The following is a 21,087-nucleotide window of genomic DNA, read 5'->3' as shown; positions in this document are numbered from 1 at the left end:
AATTCCAGGAAAGAGTACAAACTGAAAATTAAGGTCCCTATGCATGGTTCAGCTTCCTTTCCACCACTCTGTAGTTTGTAAAGTAAACCACAAAGTACTGAAAAACTAGGAACTATTAAAAAATTAAAGCTCTAGTTTTTTCACTTCCTGTTCCCCTCTTTCCCAATTGACAGCCACGTTTTGAAAATATATCCTAAACAAAAGCTCAGAATCAACCCCAAAGTGGACAACTTTGTATCTAATTTTTCTCCTCACAGCATTTCTGTTTCCAGTTTCATGGTAAGTGCAAGTAAGTCATTGAGATATTGTTTTATGGTATGAGCTGCCAGTTGTATTTATAGCCCTCATAGGCCAGAACACTAATCGGTCATTAGTTTAGTAATCTGGACAGTAACCTCTCTGGTCAGGATTCCCTAATGTACATCTGGCTGCTGTGGTATGGGAATTTTTTTTTTTTTTTTTTAAAGAATTGTAACTGCCTGCCAAGAGGACTTACTATAGGCCTGCCTTCTAGTCCATAAGCAGATTCAAACCATTGCTAAATCTCATTTTTTCTGTGGAGTCTTCTGAAAGGACCAAAAACCCCTATCCACTCATCTCCCATCGACTGCAGGTTCACAGATCTGCCACTGAACTGTATCTTTGCTGCGGGACTTTTTCCTCCAGTGTCCATGACTTATTCCTCACGGCTCTATAATTGACACCTTACGTTCTGCATTTAACTCAAAGCACTTACCTACAAGTACATTCTGTTCTGTGTCCAAGACACAGCAGGAGACCTTAGGGGAAGCTTCAGTTGAAGCAGGCCCCACATGCATCATACAATTATAGGCTGTACAGAGATGTGTGTGCGCACCATCTTCACTGTGGTCATATGTGCCAATCACACTAAGAGGGAACTGTGACAGATTTTAAGGCAGCCTCTGAAAAGGTTGTAGAAGGTAGTCCAGCAGGATAACTCATCCAAGGCCTTCTGCTCACACCACACAGAAAAAACCTCCCTCCACTTCAGTCTGTAGGACCTTCTAATGGAAGGCTTTCTGGAAGCCACCGGGACCTGAAACATCCTCTGAAAGATCAAGCGGCTGTAGGATTAACCTCAACATCCAGACAGTGACAGGGCCTAGAGATTGTGATGCTGCAGACTGCTGGAGCTTGCGTGATGAGAACTATGAAAGTCCCCAGATTGATAGATTTCCATATGGATAACTCCTGCAGGAGTGGACACCAGACCCGTCTTGGCCAAAGAGGGGCTATGAGGTTCATAGTTCCTCTGTCCTCATGAAGCTTCAAGGGAGTTTGTGCCACTAAGGGAATCTGAGGATAGGCATAGAGAAGACCACTGCAAGGATGTCAGAGTCTGGTTTGCTATCTGACCTGGGACCAGGGAGCAGAACTGAGGCACCTTCCATTGCAGGGGATACAAGGATAGATGTCTGGGCTCACCTGGAGATGGGAAAATCCAATTTGCTATCCCTGGTCCAGGGACCACTCATGGGGTCTGAAGGCTTGACTTAGCCTATTCATGTTCTCCATTCCAGCCACGTACATTGTCCTGAGCATCATCTAATGGGCCAGGGCCCAGGACCAGATCTAGATGCATCCTGATACAGGACATTTGATCCCATGCCTTCCTGCTTGACATACCATATGGCTACTTTGATCAGGACAAATTTTGTTGTGACCACTCTCTGAAAGCTCATAGCACCCAGGAAGTTGATTTTGACAAGAATGTTCCTGAGGCGGACCACAGCCCCCTGGGTGCCGAGGCCCATCTAAATGAACGAACTCCAAACCCCAGGGTAGATGCAACCATGCTTAGCACAATTTGAGTAGGAAGTCTCCAAAGGCAATCCCTGTTCCAGACTGAAGAGTACCCACCAGGAAAAAAGGTTTGGATACACAGGGTGACCTGGATGCAATTCTGGAGGCTGAGTGGCCTGGCACCACTGTGACCTCAGGTCCATTGGGCTCTGCACATGTGTAAGTGTGCCAAGGGAGTGAGACTGTCACAGCTATGTGACCCAACAGCTTCAACATGTGCCAGGTTGATACCTGCTGGCTCTTTGCACTTGTAATAGTCACCAGAGCAACAGCCCTCTAGTGCAGCAGAAAGGCCCTAGGGCTTGAGCTGTGTCTAGCAGGGCTCAGATGTCTAATTGAGGTGATGGGGCTTTGGGTAGTTGAGAACCCTATTGACTCCAACACCTGAATGGTCAAGCGCATGACCTAGTGGTCCCTGCCTGAGACATGCTCTTGACCAGCCCAGTTGTACAGATATGGGAAAACATGCACTCAGTCTGAGGAGATCGCTGTCACCACCGACGGCCAAGCATTTTGTGAAGACCCATTGGGGCAGATGGTGAGCCTGAACAGCAACAGCTGGTACTGAAGTGCTGTTTTCCCCCACTATAAATTGTAGATACTACCTGTGACTGGGGAAGATATGATAAGGGTGCATGCATCCTTTAGGTTGAGAGGAGCATAGCCAATCCTTGTTTTGCAAAGGGGGATCAAGGTGCCCAGGAAACCAGCTTGAACTTTTCTTTAGAACTTGTTAAGACCCTCAGGTCTAGGATGGGATGAAGTCCTGTTTTGTTTGGAATCAGGAGTACCTGGAGTAGAATCCACACCCTCTTTGCCCTGGTGGTATGAACTCAACTGCTCTGGCTGTTAAGAGGGAGAAGAGCTCCACTCGTAGCACCTGATGCACTATTAACCCCCAAAATGGGTACGGAGAGTAATTTGGTGGGAAACCCAATAGATTTAATTGGTACCCCTGGTGGACGGCCAAAACACAATGGGCTTCCGTTTTGCAAACTGCAGCCTGCCTCCAACTCGAGGGTCCATCGTTCTGGGTATGGACAACTGACTTACCACTCCTCTACAGCCCAATCAAAAACCCCATCCTTGGAGTTGACAGCCGAACTGGCTTGGGAGCTCCTGCCTGAACGGCCACAGGAGCTTTGATGTATGGACGGGATAGAGGTGGCAAGGATAGTACTTCCTTTGGCAAGACTTTCCGGGCCCTGGCCTTGACAGCCTCCTGGAGGAAGGAAAGACTGGTCCAAATTGCTGGCAGAGAGCCGTTAGAGAGTTTCATGATGGTCCTGAGTGGGCTACATCATCCTTCAAAGAGATTCTTTCCAGTGCCTGGCACATCAATGAGTCATTCCTGTTCCTCTGAGTCTGAGATCAGATTCCCACGCAAAGACCCCTTGATTGCCATTTCAAACACATTGTAGGTCGCACGGACTTCATGTTTTCCACACAAACACTTGTGCACCAGTAACATGAGGGTGTCTTGCTGCTGTTGAGACAGCTGCTGAGCCAGCTCCTGCACTCGCTTCTAGATATCAAGTATTGGCTCATGCAGAGTTGGCAGGCAGCGATAACCGGCAATAAGCATGGCACCCTTGGACCACCTTCCTTCAAGAGCATCCAATGCTCTGTAGTCCTTGCCTGGGGGCATTGAGGAGTGGGTCCAAGCATGCTTGGCCTTTGAGAGCAGATCTGACCACCACTGATTGTTGGGGCAGCTGACACTTATTGAATCTGGCAGCTTTTGGACAAGGTAAACCCCATCTGCCTTCTTATTCATAGGAGGCACCTGAGGGGGAGTTCCCAAATCCTCAGCAACTCCTTAAGGATCTCATATACCAGGACTGCACGATCTCCAGAGGCGGCTCTATGAACTGAAGAACTCAAGCATTTTGTGGCTGTCTTCAGTCAAAAGCTGGAATGGGATTGCCTCCACCATCACCCTGACAAACCCTGCAAAGGTGAAGTCCTCATTGGAGAACTCCTTTGCTCCTCTAGAAGAGTGATGAGACCATCCAAATTCTGAGGATGCCATCTGATTATCCCCCAGGGTCATAGGACCCCAACCTCAATGTATAACCACAATGGATAGGACCCTAGGTGCTCTGCCAACATCCAGAGGTGCAGGTACTGATGAAACTGGACAGGGGACTACAGGGCCTGCAGATGCCAAGGCCTTAAAGCGTCCTCCTCTGAGGAACTGGTAACCATATTGTTAGGGCATCAGTGCCCTTTAAAGCACTGACCTGGTAAAAAGCTTAGCTATATACATTTTTTCTCATAATACATTCTGGATCAGGCCAAGGGTTATTGAACCCAGTGTCCTGTCTCCAATGGTGGCCCAGCAGACTCCAAAGAGTAGATCCATTTCTTGTTGCCTACTCCCAAGGATCAGCAGTGGCTGACCAAGTCTACATGGCTGTTTATGGATTTAAATTCCAGAAATGTTCAAATACCTTTTAAACTCTTTGCAAAATTCAGCCACAAGATACTGACAGGTAAAAGAGAAAAAAAAAAGACCATATTACTGGAACACTTGCAGAACTTCATTGGCTACCCATTGAACAAAGTACAATATAAAGCACTATGCATTATACATAAATTAATTCATGATGAAAAAGCAGAATGGCTGAACACAGCCTTACATGTACATGTTCCACACAGAAACCTAAGATCAGCTACTAAAGCACTACTGGACTATCCCCTCGGTTAAATCTGCTAGACTCGCAAGAAAGGGAGCGAGCACTATCATTGGCAGGACCCACATTATGGAATTCAATGCCTCTGGAGATGACTACAGAAAAACTTCAAACCTGGCTCTTTAAACAGGCTTTTTACAAAGAGAATGAAGAGAGCAAAACTCGGCACCGAATACGTAGTTTAATTTCCTTTTCTTTCCCACCTTAAATACACTTAAGATTATTCTCTTTATAGATGAACTGCAATAGTAACCTCAGCCTAATAAAATCAATTAAACCAGTTTTATAATGAAAGAATCCTGTTACCAGGACCCGCATATTTTTGGCACATCTATAATGTTTTAGCTATCCTAATTAATTTCTATTACTATATGTGCCCTTTATGTAAACTGTTGTGATGGTTAATTTACTGAACGACTGTATAGAAAAGTTTTTAAATGAATGAATGCTATGTGTGTTGACCACATCCCCTGGCAACAAGTTCCATAACTTAATTGTGCATTGAAGAGGTTTTTCAATTTATTTAAACCTGTTATTGGTACATGAGTGAGTAAACTGTTCCACTCATTCATGATCTTACAAATCTCACTATTCCCTCTGTAGACTTAAAGCTGAAGAAAATTTTTCTAGTTCTGCTGTCTCTTGAAACATGGGGATGAGTACTGAACACAGTACTCAAGGTAAGGTTGCACAGATAGAGTGGAATTATATTCATTTTAGTTCATTCTTTTCTAAAAAAATTCCTGACAGAGACCAAGCCAGGTTTAATTTGTCAGGGAAAGGACAATGCAGTTCCACCACTTCGTTTCAGGCTTAGCGCAGCAGGGGTTGTTCTGCGCCAACCCTTTCGTTCTAGTTAGTTTGCAGGGAAGAAAAGGGGATGAATGAACCTAGAGCAGATATAGCCACTGCTCCCTCCACCTCTAATTTTTCTCCCTTCCTGTTCTGTGAACAGAAGGGAAGGGTACGATCCTACAGCAGATATTTCAGAGCAAGGATGACACATGAGGTTGAATTAGCACAAATTTTGAAACTTGAGTAGTTTCATTTCTGAGGACAAGCAGGATGGTAATCCTCAGACATGGGCTGACAGATATGACAATTGAATAGGTGAATTACACACTCAACATGCAAACACAATCGGGTCGATACAGTAACGTGCGGTTGAAGATTCCCCGTCTGTAACGTGCTGGGAGCGCACAATACAGACGAGTAAGGCGATCCAGCGATACAGTCTGCAGTTTTCACGCGTCCTTAGCGCTTCCTAAAATAGACATAACCCTTTCCACACCCCAGCATGTAAATGAACGAAAAAGCTGTATAATGAAGGAATTAGCTATTCCCCTCCGATACTGTAACGGGCGCTGATACTATCTCCTCAGTAACCCGCTGTTTTGCCGCGGCCTTAACGTGTTAGTTTACCGCCTCCCCTAGTAGGCGTTAGTGTAGTGTAAAAAACATTGCTTACCTGCCCTGGTCCCGTCCGGTCTCCGGTGTAGCCCCCAGTCCGGTCTCCTGCAGCCCGTCTGGTCTCCTCCTCCCGAAGCAAAAAAAAACAAACGAAAAAGTAGCAAGGCTCGGGCCTGCTACGGTAGTCCCTTCTCCCTTCCTCCCGATTTCGCCAAAATCGCACGGCTCCCGAAATCGCACGGCCTTCTCCCTTCCTCCCGATTTCGCCAAAATCGCACGGCCCCTCCCTTCTCGACTTCCTCCCGATTTCGCCAAAATCGCATGGCCATTCATCCAGGCAGAGGGAGCAGACGACCGCCGGCTCCCTCTGCCTGGATGACCGCACAGCCCCCGCCGGAATGAATGCCCTTGCGATTTTGCCGCTCATGCCATGAGCGCCAAAATCGCACGGCCATTCGCCGGAAACGCACGGCCCCCGCGGAATGAATGCCCGTGTGTCATGACGCCACGGCAGTCACGTAACTACTCGTTTGATACGGGTTTGACTAAGCAAACAAATCACGCTTACTTGTTTCTGATTGGTCACGGCAGTCCACCGGCTCCCTCTGCCTGGATGGGCGCCCGTGCGAAATCGGGAGGAAGGGAGAAGGGCCTTGCTACTTTTTTCGGTTTTTTTTTTTTTTTTTTTGCTTCGGGAGGAGGGGACCGGACGGGGCTGGACCGGAGACCGGACAGGGGCTGGACCGGAGACCGAACGGGACCAGGGCAGGTAAGCAATGTTTTTTACTACACTAACACCTACTAGGGGGAGGCGGTAAACATTTTTGGTTTTCTGTTTTTTACACTTTTTTTACACTTCCTGGTGCCTGTCATTTCAAATGTCATTTGAAATGACATTTGAAATGACAGGTACCAGCGCACCCAGGTTACTGTATAGGCGCTGTACTCAGCGCCTATACAGTAAAATGGGTTGCGCGGGCATAACCCTTCCCTATCGCTTCACAGCCGCGGCATGCATTTGCATGCAATTAGAAGAGAGTATCAGGCGCTAGGTCTAGAGAACTGTGCGTGTGGGGAGGAATGGTGCGCCTGACACTGCCGCACTGTTTCTACCGCGGCCTTACTGTATCAACCCGAATGAGAGGTATCGCTAGATGTTTACAGCAAGCAACACCTTCAAAATTTTATTCCAACGAATTCATAGAATACTAAAGATGCATATGTACAAAAATTCTAATGTATTTTAAAGTGCAATTTTAATCAGTAGTGTTAAAATGGTTTCATAGAGTATTGTGAATATTTAAACACTGATTAAAATTGCACTTTAATACATTTAGAATTTTTGTACATATGCATCTCTTTAGTATTCTATGAATTTGTTGAATAAAATTTATATGGTGTTGCTGTAAACATCTGGAGATCTCATTGTGTTGACAGATGGAGCCAGATACAGAAAACTTGTCAATGTTCCAAAAAAAAAAAAAAAAAAAAAGAGGACTAGGCATACTGAGCATGCCCTATACCATGTGTCCATGCAGGGTCCCTCTTCAGTTCTCCCCCTCCCCCCCCCCCCCCTTGTGGAGCTGTAAGCTTCAGTTTGAGCTCCAAAAACTATGGCACTTTGCCTTGTGGGAAAAAGTGATTTTGCAGCTTTTTGCTATCTTTATCCTTTGGTACGTCACCTGGTCTCTGTACCTCCCCATAATTTCCCCAAGTGAGGGTTTTCGGCATTCAGTAAGCTTTTCGCAGTCTGTGCCAGTCTTCCATCGTTCGGTGTTTTTCCCCTCTGTTTGCCTAGTCATGGCAGTGTGTTTTCTGCTGATGCTCCCAGTGCCCAGAGACCAGGTTGTTTCACTGATCCTCTTGAGGTTTGCATCCTCTGCCTGGAGGCATTGCATGTCGTCCTGGGTTTGCCACTTGTGTGCCCAGATGGACCCTGAACAGACATTGGCTTCAACACGACAAGATGGACAACCTCTTTGGGGTTGAAGTCTGAGCCATTGGCATTGGAAGGACCTCTGAATGCAGACCCCATGCCATAGACATCAGCAGGACCGTCCGTTCTGTCACTCGCTAGTGGATAGGGGTGCCAGAGGCTGAGCATAGTTTATCTCCTCCAGGCTGAGAGACATTCGATTCGTCGTCAGTCCTCGGCACTGGGGGAAGGACTGAGCTGATCATTAAGGGAAGACCAGAAACATCAGCATCAGTCACAGTCTACACAAGGTGTTGGGCATGGGGAATGCAACTTTTGACGTGAATCCCCAAAGCCAACCCCGTGGTGAGGAGTGCTCAAACTCCATTGATGTCTGGGGTCCATGAAGGTCTCCACAAGTTGGTCCTGGTGCCAGTCACTAATCCCCCCTTGTGGTCTTGAGGAAGATGTAGCCACCCCTCCTTCCTCTCAGTGTTGGCATTGGCAACATTTGAAGAGGAAGCTAGTCTAAAAAAGGCATCACCTACAACTTGTTTGCAGACTTATTTCCATGTGTCTAAGTGGACTAAAAGCAAGCAAATTACTTGAGCTGGGAATCTGAAACAAACCAAGGAAGTGGTATTTCCTTTCTTTAAAAGAATTAACACACTGAACCTATGCCAAGGGGTTGTGACCATTTTATATGATATAGGGAGTCTAAGTTGCTTTAAGTGTCCAAGATGGACTAGTTTTAAAGAGGTTATTGAACACAATATACTTAAGATGCAGATTATAGACAGAGCAAAGATATCCTACATCAATATTTGAGGCCATAAGGAAATAGAGGTCCCCTTTCTCAGAAAAGCAAACCAGATATTGCAAAGGATGCTTGCCCTTCAAAACATCCCCTGTATGAGGTACTTTCAAAGCCCTTGAAAAGTTCTGCATTTCTTGCCAAAAAAAAGTTTAATACAGCCTACAGTTTTGCTGCTACAGGCAGAATTTAGATAACTTTTCTCCTACCTGATTTTATAACCTGCTTTACAGAAATCCCCAAACAAAATGCCAAAAACCAATCCAAACCTAAAAAAGGCCATGTTTGCCATCATACCAGAAGACTGCCTTTATCCAAGTCATTTTGAGACAGGTTAGTACTTTGTTCTAGAGCAGGAACACTCCATAAGTAGTTGGCGTGCAAAACAAAGACCGTAAAACAGCAACAATGACACTGCCCTGCAGGTCTCTTACCACCACAGCTTGCTGTGAACAGTCTTTCAACTATGAAGCCATTAGACGTGAAGTCCAACATTCCACTAATGGAGGGCAGCTTAGGAGAGGTGAGCAAGAGTCTGCAAGCGCAGGAGCAGAGGAAGCAGAGGAGAGGAACAAAGTGGAGTTAAGTGTCAGGGAAGGGGAAAGGATTTTATTTTTTTTTTAAATTAGACATTTAGTGTCTCAAATAGACACCCAATAAAAAAAAAAAAAACTATGGAGGTAATATGAAGTGTTCACAAGTCATGGCCTACGAAAGCAAGGTCAAGTCCATATCCAATGAGATCTTTCAAACATTAAGAAAAAAACCAGATAGAGTCTTACTTTGCATATTAATGGTTCAAACAAGTTTCCCCAACAATGCACATTTTCTGCTTTTTTACACATTTCTAAAGTTGACCTGTGGTCATATTACTAGTGTAGACATTGTATTTACATTCTAGTATAGTAGGACAGATTTTAAAAGAACCCAACTCAAAACAAAGTATAAAAGCTTTAAAGAATACTTCACTACACCATCCTATTTAAAAAAAAAAATAAAAAAAATAAAAAAAAAAGAGTTCCACACTAATTTATAAAATGTTTAGGTATAACTTGTTCAGAAAATTTAACACAAGCTGATTTCAACAGCTGATTAAGTGCTTTAATCAGCATGACCTTTATCTTCCAAAGGCACTGTACTCTAACATTTACGCAAAGGATTCTTACAAAGTGACTAAATTAACGTTCACTTATACAAAATTAAGGAACAAATACCTTCACCAATGTTAACTGTATAGGGACTCTTTGGAATGGACTCCCCAGCGAATGAAATTGACACATTGTGGATCCCAGCTTGAAATGGTTTATAGGTACAGTGGTATACTTGATTCCCTTTGTCTTCAACTGTAATATCTACTGTATTGCTACTTCCTTGAGGATCCTCCACTGTTACACCAATGTCACCAATACCAGCACCTGCATGAAAAGTAGTGAGTGTTTATTTCAGACAGTCCAAATAAAGTGAAACCATAAAGAGTTAAGCCATTAAGTAATCAAGATATTAAAAGGGTCCCTAGGTACTTAGAACTGTGGATCTGCAAGCTCATTTTCAAAAGGAAATGCCGAGTTTTTGAAAACTCAGGGTATTTCTACTGTAACAGATGCAAAGGTATAGCAAATGTTGCTTACCTGATGTAACAGGTGTTCTCACAGGACAGCAGGATGTTAGTCCTCACAAATGGGTTGACATGAGGATGGAGCCCACCACGGAAAACTTCTGTCAAAGTTTAAACAGAACTTTGACTGGCCCCTACTGGGCATGCCCAGCAAGGCACTGACCCTGCAGCCAGCAGGGGTCTCCCTTCAGTCCTGATTTTCAAAGCTACAGGCAGTGGCCTAAAAAGGAAACCAAAACACCCAACACCGCGGGGTGGCGGGCGGGTTTCGTGAGGACTAACATCCTGCTGTCCTGTGAGAACACCTGTTACATCAGGTAAGCAACATTTGCTTTCTCACAGGACAAGCAGGATGGTTGTCCTCACAATGGGTGAGTACCGAGCTGAGGATGTCTGACTTGCACCAATGCACCCAATGACGTGCAACAGGCACTACAACTGGGGTGGAATTTGGTAAAGGGCATCCGCACCCTACCGGGAAGGTGGAAGAGTGTTGGTACATCACGTTGGAAAAAGGTTACGCAAGACAGATTGGGCCGAAGATGGAGTCCTGTCTTCCAGCTTTGTCCAAACAATAGTGGGCTGCAAAGGTATGGAGAGAACTCCAGGTTGCAGCTTTGCAGATGTCAGGAAGCGGCACCGATCGAAGGTGTGCCACTGACGTCGCCATGGCCCTCACCGAGGTGTGCTTTCACACGGTCTTGAAAAGGAATGCCAGCTTGCTGATAGCAAAAGAAATGCAGTCCGCCAACCAGGAGGAAAGAGCCTGCTTACCCACAGGATGTCCTAACTTGTTAGGATGGAAAGAGACAAATAATTGAGTGCTCTTCCTGTGAGCAACTGTACGGTCTAGATAAAAGCTAGAGCTCGTTGCAGTCTAGGGTATGTAGAGTCTGTTCCCCGGAGTTGGAGTGGGGCCTGGGAAAAAAAGATAGGTAGTATGATGGATTGATTAATATGAAACTCAGAAACTACCTTAGGTAAAAATTTAGGGTGAGTGCGGAGTACCGCCCGGTCCTGCAGGAGCTTAGTGTAAGGCGGATAGGTAACTAGGGCCTGCAATTCACTAACCCTGCGAGCTGAAGTGATAGCCAAAAGGAATAACACTTTCCATGTGAGATACTTTAAGTCACAGGAGTGCAGAGGTTCGAAAGGAGGTTTCATTAGACGACCAAGAACCAGGTTAAGGTCCCAAGATGGGGCCGGAGGACGTAAGGGTGGCTTCAGATGGAGCAAGCCTTTAAGAAAACGTGTTACTAGGGGTTGTACTGAAATAGGGACACCCTGTACACCTTTATGGAAGGCGGCTACCGCACTGACATGCATTCTGATAGAAGAGGTTTTAAGACCTGATTCAGAGAGATGCCATAAATAGTCCAAGAATTTGGAGATTGGACAGGAAAGGGGATCAAGGGGACTGAGAAGTGCACCATGATGTGTACCTTTTTCCATTTGTATGAGTAAGACTTTCTTGTGGAAGGCTTTCGTGAGCTATCAGGACCCGAGAAACGGAATCTGAAAGGTTGAAAGGCTGAAGGACTAACCTTTCAACATCCATGCCGTCAGGGACAAGGCTTGGAGGTTGGGATGGAGGAGGCATCCGTCGTTTTGAGTGAGCAGATGCGGGTCCTTTCCCAGAGGAATGTGCCTGCGGATGGAGAGATCCTGGAGTATTGGAAACCATACTTGGCGTGGCCAGTAAGGTGCTATCAGGATCATGGTTCCCCCGTCCTGGCGTAGCTTCACGAGAGTCTTTGACACAAGAGGAAGTGGAGGGAATGCATAGAGCAGACCGGTTGTCCACTGAGGGAGAATGCATCCCTCGGCCGAGAGTGCTGGCTCCGAATGAGAGAGCAGTAATCGTCCACTTTGTGGTTCTGAGGGGACGCAAAGAGGTCTATGCGGGGAGAACCCCACTTGTGAAACAGAGAGGTCGCTACCAGAGGATCGAGTGACCACTCGTGCGGTTGGAAGACACGGCTCAGCTGGTCTGCCAATACATTGTCTACTCCCGGCAGGTAAGTGGCCCTGAGGTACATGGAGTGGGAGAGGGCTTCCGCCCAGATCTGCGCAGCTTCCTGACACAGAAGGAAGGAGCCTGTGCTTCCCTGCTTGTTTATGTACCACATGGCCACTTGGTTGTCCGTCTGGATTAAGATTATCTGATGAAAGAGATGATCTTTGAAAGTGCGGAGCGCATAGCGGATTGCTCGAAGTTCCAGGAAATTGATCTGGTGTTCGGCTTCCTCTTTGGACCATAACCCTTGGGTTTGAAAGTCGTCCACATGGGCTCCCCAACCGATGTGAGAAGCGTCGGTGGTTAGGATTACTTGCGGATCCGGTGGAAGAAAGGGTAAGCCCTGAAGGAGGTTGACCTGAGTCGTCCACCAGGTTAAGGATAGGCGCAGCGCTTGTGTGACTGACTATGGAGGACAGAGGCTGAAAAGCTTGAATCCATTGGTGTCGTAGAGTCCATTGTGTTACTCTCATGGCTAGTCGGGTCATGGGAGTGACTTGAACCGAGGATGCCATGTGTCCTAGGAGAATGAGGAACTGGCGAGCCGTGGCAGTGTTTTGAGACTGGAGCTGGCGAGCCAGGGATATTAGGGTGTGGACCCTCTGAAGAGGAAGGTAAGCCTTCGCCTGTAAGGTGTCCAAGTCTGCCCCAATGAAGGATAAGGTTTGAGACGGGACTAAGCAAGATTTCTCGTAATTGACGAGAAACCCTAAGGAAAGGAGTGTTTGAATTGTCAATTTTAGGGAGGATTGAGCTATCTGTTGGGTGGAGGCCCTGATTAGCCAATCGTCCAGGTATGGGTAGACGTGGACACCTTCCTTCCTGAGGAATGCTGCTACCACTACGAGACATTTGGTAAAGACTCGTGGGGCAGAAGCTAGACCGAAAGGGAGGACACGGTATTGATAATGGTCGTGGCCAACTAGAAACCGCAGATATTTGCGATGGAATTGTGTGATCGCAATGTGGGTATAAGCGTCCTTGAGGTCGAGAGAGCACAGCCAATCCCCTCTTTGTAGCAGAGGGAGCAGCGCGCCTAGGGTTACCATTTTGAACTTCTCTTTTTGAAGGTATTTGTTGAGGGCTCGAAGGTCCAAAATGGGACGTAGTCCCCCCGATTTCTTTGGTATTAGGAAGTATCTGGAATAGAATCCCTTGCCTCGTTGAGAGGGAGGAACAGGTTCTATAGCATTTGATTGCAGAAGGGATACTTCCTGTTGTAATTGAGCCAAATGGGTGGATAGACTCCACGCTTGAAGAGGCGGGGAGTCTGCCGGAAGAGTTATGAAGTTGAGGTGGTAACCCTGTGCGATAATTGTTAGCACCCACTGATCTGAGGTGATCTGCAACCAAGGTTGTAGAAAATGGTACAGTCGACCTCCTACAGGGATGTCCGGAAGAGGGGTTTGGCATGTGTTCCCTACAGGGGAGTCAAAGGCCAGCCGCAGGCCCAGGAGGAGGGGCTACAGTAGGCCTTTGCTTCCTAGGCTGACGCGGCTGAGGCCTAGTAGAGGATCGAGCTGGACGAGGCCTGGCCGATGGAGGGTAATAATGGCGTGGTCGAAAGAATGACTTTAGAGTCTTTCTTTTGCGGTTGCTTGGAGGTCAGCTCAGGTGGGACAGATGAGAGTTGTTTCAACGTCTCATGGTGGTCTTTCAACTCCGCCACAATCTGCTGAATTTGCTCTCCAAACAAATTATCGCCTAAGCAGGGTAAATCAGCAAGACGATCCTGAACCTCTGGGCGAAGGTTGGATGATTTTAACCAAGCCCAACGTCTGGCTGAGATGGCTGTGGCTGAAACTTTTGTGGAAGCATCGAATATGTCGTAGGCAGTCCTAATCTCGTGCTTCCCTGCCTCAAATCCCTTGTGAAGAAGGGCTTGAAGCTGCGGTTGGTATTGGTCTGGTAACGTGTCAGCATAGTCTTGCATCTGCTTAAGGATGGCTCTGTTGTACTGAGTCATATAAAGTTGATATGAAGCTATGCGTGAAATCAACATAGCTCCATGATAGACTTTCCGTCCAACACTATCTAGGAACTTGTTGTCCCTGGTAGGTGGGGTAGAAGAGTGTGGCTTAAGACGCTTGGCCTTCTTCTGCGCGGACTCAACCACAACAGAGCGATGATCCAGTTGAGGTTTTTGGAAACCTGGTGCTGACTGGACAAGGTAGGTGGAGTCAGCTTTTTTGTTAACTGGGGACACTGATGAAGGAGATTCCCAGTTTTTCTTGAGCAGATCCAAAAACACCTGGTGTATAGGGATGGAAGCGATGATTTTTGGAGCATCCAGAAATTGAAGGAGTTCCATCATCTGGTGTCTGTCATCAGCTTCAGATTGTAGTTGAAAAGGTACAACTTCTGACATCTCTTTCACAAAGTTAATGAAAGATAGATCCTCAGGAGGAGATCTTTTTCTACTCTCTGTAGGAGATGGAGGCGAAGGCAAATCCGTGTCAGAAGATGTATCATCATCATCACCCCAGGTATCGTAGGGATCAAGTGGGGTTTGTAACCCTGATGGACCTGGCTGAGGCTCTAAAGGCATCGATGGAAACAGAGGTGGAATCGGTGCCGTAGGTGGAACCAGAAATGGCATCGATGGCTTCGGTGCTGTCGATGGAATCGGTGCCTGGCGTGGAATGGATGGAACCGAAGGATATATCGGTGGAGATATACCAGAAGGCACCGATGGAACCACCCCGGAAGGGGGAATCCGGAACGGTGTTTCTCCTGCCGATGAAAATCCAGTCGGAGACGGTGGTGTTGTCGATGGCACTGGAATCACCGATGGAAGGGCCGTCATGAGCGCCTCCATGCGGCTCAGTAGTGGTGCTAGCGCTTGTATCAACGGCTCGGTGGTCGGTTCCCTCCTCGGTGGCGAAGCCGGTGCCGGTGTCGGTGCCGGGGGCGGCACTGGAACCGGTGCCGGAGGCGGCACTGGAACCGGTGCCGGAGGCGGCACTGGAACCGGTGCCGGAGACGGTGCCAATGGAGGTTGCAATTTCTTCATCGCTTTCTCGATGGCCTCCTGGACCAGCCGGTCCAGTTCTGCCCGGAGACCAGGGGTAACCATACCCGGCTCGACGGGAGAGGGAGGCTGAGGCAGGGCCGGAGGGACCACCGTAACCGGTGGGATCACGGCCCCCGCACCCCGGGAGGGTGAGGGTTTCCTCGATGCCTGCGAACGAGACGTGGAGGGTGTCCGGTCTGTTCGCAGCTTCTTTGTCGGTGGCTCGGCTTGAGCAGAGGTCGATGGCTGTGGATCCTCGACAGGCCGAGATTTGTGCCGTCGATAGCGGTGCTTTTCCTTCCGATCCCCTCGCCCATCCGGGGAAGGGACGGGAGTCGACGGCCGAGAAGCGATCGATGGCGGACGGTCACCGGAGGGTTGACGATGATGGTACAACTTCGACGGTGCCGGTTCCGATGACGTCGATGCTATCGATGGCGTTGGGGTGGGTGCATGGAAGAGGAGCCCCATCTTCTCCATCCTGGCTTTGCGACCCTTGGGTGTCATTAAGGCACATTTGGTGCAAGTCAGGACATCATGCTCACTACCCAAACACATCACACAAACCCTGTGGGGGTCTGTGATGGACATAGTCCGGGTACAATCCGGACAACGGCGGAACCCCGTTGCCATGGCCTGAAGCCAAAATTTAGGCTGGGGATCGGTAAGTGCCAACAGGCCTCAAGGGCCAAATTCGACGGTAGTTGATGGAAAAAGGCAAAAACTTACCGGGTTCCGTAAGATGACTAAAAATTTGTCGAAGGGAGACCCCTGAGGGGCAAATTTTCTTAGGAAATTAACTTCCAAATTCCTGTCAGGAACGTGGTTAGAGAGCTCCTTTCACCGCGTGGCAACTGCTGCGCAGAAAAAAGAAGACTGAAGGGAGACCCCTGCTGGCTGCAGGGTCAGTGCCTTGCTGGGCATGCCCAGTAGGGGCCAGTCAAAGTTCTGTTTAAACTTTGACAGAAGTTTTCCGTGGTGGGCTCCATCCTCGATGTCACCCATTTGTGAGGACAACCATCCTGCTTGTCCTGTGAGAAATTATGCATGAAATCCCTATATCATCTTTACTTTTCACATTCAAACCCTATCCATTTTCACTCTAAGTGTGTTCTGAATGTGTACTTTGTGAGGCTTTTCTCCCTCTCCTCACCCCCGAAAAAAAAAAAAATAAAGTAGACCAATGGTACCCAAAGCTGTCCTGGAATCCTCCCTGCCAGTCAGGTTTTCAGGATATGCATGACAAATTTGCATGCACTGCTTCCACAGCATGCAGATTCTCATATACATATTCATTGTGAATATTCTGAAAACCTGACTGACTGGGAGACCTCCAGGACAGGTTTAGGAACCTCTGAATAGATTGAATTCTTTATGAATGGACACTTGCTTAGTGTTCAGAATACAGTTTGCAGTTTAGGGTTCCCCCCATTGTCCATATAGCATGCCCTGGACCCTGGAATCCAGGTCACTAGCCACGGCTGTCAGATGGGTGTAAAAACCAGGACTGGATTCTGAGGGGTGGAAGCAGCAGCTATTGGTGGGGAAACAATTTGTTAGCTCTGACACAGATCCTCCTAAAATTTTGAGTTAAGTCACCATTGTGTGTAACTACCCCAGATAATGGTGACTAATGAAAGGCATCAAAAAAGTGAAACAATTTGGCTTGTCTCTAGTTAAGCTGCAAAATAATTTGAGATAATGACTCCCTAGAAGTGAGAAAAACTAAATGAGACTAACATTGAATGGAATATACTAAGTTTTGGGGCAGATTTAAAAAAAAAAATTTTCAGAACAGTTTAATGCACAATTTTTTTTTATTTTTTTTTAAATCCTGGTGCAGTAAATTAATGGTATAGTAATCCATTGATTTTTGAACATTTAATTCCCAAACTGCTCAAAGGCTTAGTGCACAGCAAAATATGTATTTGTGCATATGAGTTATGCACAATGTTTTCAGCACAGAAACATTTTATGCATGGGAAAGCATACATTTTATGTACAAAATACCAGCTACAGGTCCCAGCACCAGAACTCCAGCTTCTGCCCACAGACATTTAATATTTAGCCTTGAAGTTGTTTCAAGTGCTAAGGAAACCAGTTAAGCCAGTGCACCTCTGCATTGGCGGGGGGGGAGGGGGGCATTTAAATAGCGATTTCCATTTTAAGATACCAACTTAAATCCACAGTACTGTCAATGCAACAAGGAGTTTTGCACACAGTCTGCACTCAAAAATATATGCACAACTATTGCTTAAACTGTCTGCTGTGCTGAGCACACTATTGCATCCAGTTCTGAACTCTAGGATGGCTGATTTATAAACAGGAGTTGAATGGCTTAATGGTTAGAGGGCAGTCTGAGTTCAAATCCTGCTTCTCCCACTAATGCTCCTTTTGACCTTGGCTAAGTCACTTCGACCTCCATCACCTCAAGTACAAGAACAGATTGTAAACTCCATGAGGACAGGGAACTACCTACATCTCTGAAATAAGTTGCCTTGAGCTATCAATGAAGAGACAAGAGCCAAAATGCAGTCAGATTGCAGTTGTGGAATTGAGACAAGGCAGCATTTCTCCAACCAGTGTGTGCTGCAAGAGGCACTGAAGAATTAGTCTCAATTACCTGGTTTTACAGGCAGTGGAACTCAGACTGCCGGTTTCCACAGTGATGGCACCGTGGCATATACATTGCAAAAAACAAAACAAAACTGCCTCCAGTCCAAGTAAGTGTTATAGCCCATCCTGGCCCTGAAGGTAGTGCTGCAGCAGCCATATCACTGCTGCTGAAAACCGTCCTGGATGAGGTGACACCAGATTGCATTTTACTGCCAAAGATGAGCTGGAAGGAAATCCATACCCGGGAACATTAAAAAAAAACTCCTGGGCTGGCTAAGGTTGGCTTTCCTGATGTTGTGATGAATAAAATGTTACTAATAGTCTAGCCTGTGAATTCTGAACATGTTCCCAGGCTTAAACCGCTGCCAGAACAGGAGCAGCGAGAACATGCAGCCTGTGCATTGTGGACAGATCAAGGCCTGAAGACACCACCTGCTCAGAGTCAAACTACTACAGTAGTGGTAACCACAACCCTGCACCAAGGAGAGAAGCCAAACCCATCAGTCAGCAACAGCAACCCCTGCGAGAAAAGCAGGAAGCCATGGGCAGGGCAGCACAGTGCATGGATAAAAAATAGTTACCGAGTAGAATGGGGCAAAATAAGTCTACAGCTGATGGGGAATGGTAGAGAAGTAAGAGGCAGAAAGAGGGGAAGGCATGATTGGTTTAAAAAAAAAAAGACTGAAGGAGTGTGGAAAGGGGAGGGGGAGACCGTATACCATAATGAAGTGAACCCAGTGCTAGATGAGGCACAATTAAAAAGACCAAGTAGCAAAAGGTAAGAAATTAAGTGTTGGTAAGCCTTATGAAACCTGCTTTCTCGGAGCAGTTGTGGGTTTAAGCAGAGTACTTCACAAAAAAAAAGTTAGACAATGCATCTATAGTCTAACAGCCAATGCCTGAAGTCTGCTTTATTCACTTCATAGTTTTGCTGAACTTCAAGTTTTACAGAATATTCAGAATCTGAGATGCAGCAAGCTAACTTTAAAACCAGGTTTCTACCCCCATGAGCTTGTGTTAATTTCAGATGCAGCTCGGTCCAAGTGACATGTTTTGGACCTGCCAAAAATGGGTTTTCAACCCTGCAGAGACTGCAAGCTGCTGCAGTCAAGGCGAAGTATTATAAAAATACATCAAAAACCCATGTACTCTCCTGTGAATGACAATTTTCTACAAGAACCAGCATCCAGCACTCTGTGTTAAGTTGGGAAAAGGGCTGTACTGTTTAGTCTGCCCAGGGAACAGCACTAAAGCCAGCAGAGAAAGCCAAATGAATGCTGGGAACCATTTAAGGAAGAAAAGGCACAAACTGGCAGTGTGTGGGGTGGGGACAGCCAGGAAGAGAAATGAATCTTACAGCCCCTGCAATTAGTGCTTCTCCTGAAGAGCTAACTATTGAGGGGGAGAGAAGTCTGTACTCTGCTATGAAGCAAGAACAGTTGTCTATTTCTACAGAGTTACATTGAGAAAAAAAAGGGACAGAGGAGCTAAGATTTCCTTTCCAGAGATATCCAGGCCCAGAAGCATTTGGATGGATCACCCTCCTAATAGAGTTAAGTAATCTAAACTTTGCACAGAGTATCTTAGAGGGAGGTTTATTTCCTTGCCTTTTGTCACAAAAATTCAGTATCTCATCTTAACTGCTTTAGCCTTTCAGCCAAAGTCAAGCATAAACCCTTGCCACAGCCATACTAGATAGGGCACGGGGAAAAAGAAAAATGCTGGACGGACCATGATTTCTCTGTAAGACTGAAACCTGGCCCATTTAGTACCCCTTCCCAGGAGAGACCATCCTTTTACATACTGTAGTGCTCATCTATTTTGTCTGTCATATAGCCAGCTCCACCATCATTTTCTTGATTGTAAAGGATGCACCCGGTCCCTAATAAAGTTGTGAAAAACTCGCAATATTGGAGTGGATCTGTCCCCATCCCTCCTCTTTTTTGGGGTACTCAGGGGTAAAGAATTTTTGAAAGCTGTATACTTCACTCCCTCTGCCCCCACCTCTATTATCTTCCCTTTTATTTTATTTTTACCATCCATGAGTATGTTGGTTGCCCCGGCTAAACAGGCCATACACAGATTTTTGCATTGCTTGTCATATAAACCTGCAGTTTTACACTTCACTACTGTACTTTTCCCATTTAATGTTCTGGTTGGATTTACTGTGACAATACTAGTTAAAAAGGGTTAATTACTATTTTATTCTGGTGTGATTTCCTCTGGTCTGTGGTGCCACAAGAGAGATTGTTTGGGAAGGGCACAGAATTGTGGTACCAAGGTGACTGGGACCCTGTCTCATCCCCCAACTCAGCCTATGAACCAGAAGATTAATCATATTAGTGAAAATAAATTCTCATGTGGTACTCCCCACCCCAAGCATAGTACAGACCAAGAAGGGGGGGGGCACAGATGGTATATTTGTTTTTAACTGAGCTTCAATGTTTGGTTCAAGATAATGTTAAGGATCTGGATAGGCATCTATAAAAGATTTTTAAACTGATTTGCAAAAAAAAAAAGTGGTGGTAATTTCTCATGGTCCTTGTAGGAATGCAATTTATCACAGATTGTAAAACTCCATTCTAGTTCTGGGAATTAGGAGAACACGTCAAGTCTGTTAAGAGTCACTCTACAAAAATCCTTCCCTGACCAAGCATGACATTAATGAAAGAATGATAGGATTACAACCTAGTCAGGCTAAGCTGACCTCCAGATATTTTAAAAATCCTCGTTAAATACTATAGAATGGAATCTAACTTACAAACATTGACTTGTCAGGAGGATTGTTTGCTAATGAATGATATGCCTATGGTTCACTGCTGACCTGCCTACATTTTATACTCATTTCTTCAGCACTTCCTGAGATACTATTGTTCTCACATTTTGGCACTTCCAAAAGCATTCTTGATAAAGACCAAGTTTCATTCATGCGAACCTACATGCACTCAGTTTACTTTTATGGTTTGAAAAAGCAACTATTGTAGCAAATGGAGCAGTTGGCTACTTCCTACAGAATTATCAGGTTTGCTTCAGTGCCTTTCTGCACTAACTCAAGAACCAAATGAAAAGATACATTACATAATCTTAAGAATAGTCCAGACCGGGGTAGGCAAACTGTTGAGGCCACATTACAAGTTAAAGCACAAGGGCCAGAGGGTGGGGCATGT

The 21,087-nt window shown here is 46.1% G+C and overlaps 1 protein-coding gene across 1 annotated transcript in view; it reads right to left on the bottom strand.

Annotated features, from left to right (window-relative positions):
- The window catches only part of FLNB (filamin B), a 248,494-nt gene that overhangs the window by 89,698 nt on the left and 137,709 nt on the right, over positions 1 to 21,087 (bottom strand). The window contains 1 exon segment of the mRNA XM_029600955.1: positions 9,874 to 10,074. Coding sequence (XP_029456815.1) covers positions 9,874 to 10,074 — 201 coding nt within the window.

The sequence above is a fragment of the Rhinatrema bivittatum genome, chromosome 4, assembly GCF_901001135.1.
Source record: "Rhinatrema bivittatum chromosome 4, aRhiBiv1.1, whole genome shotgun sequence".
Taxonomy (NCBI): domain Eukaryota; kingdom Metazoa; phylum Chordata; class Amphibia; order Gymnophiona; family Rhinatrematidae; genus Rhinatrema; species Rhinatrema bivittatum.
The sequence above is the reverse complement of the archived record's forward strand: the minus strand, read 5'-3'. Positions and strand labels throughout refer to the sequence as shown.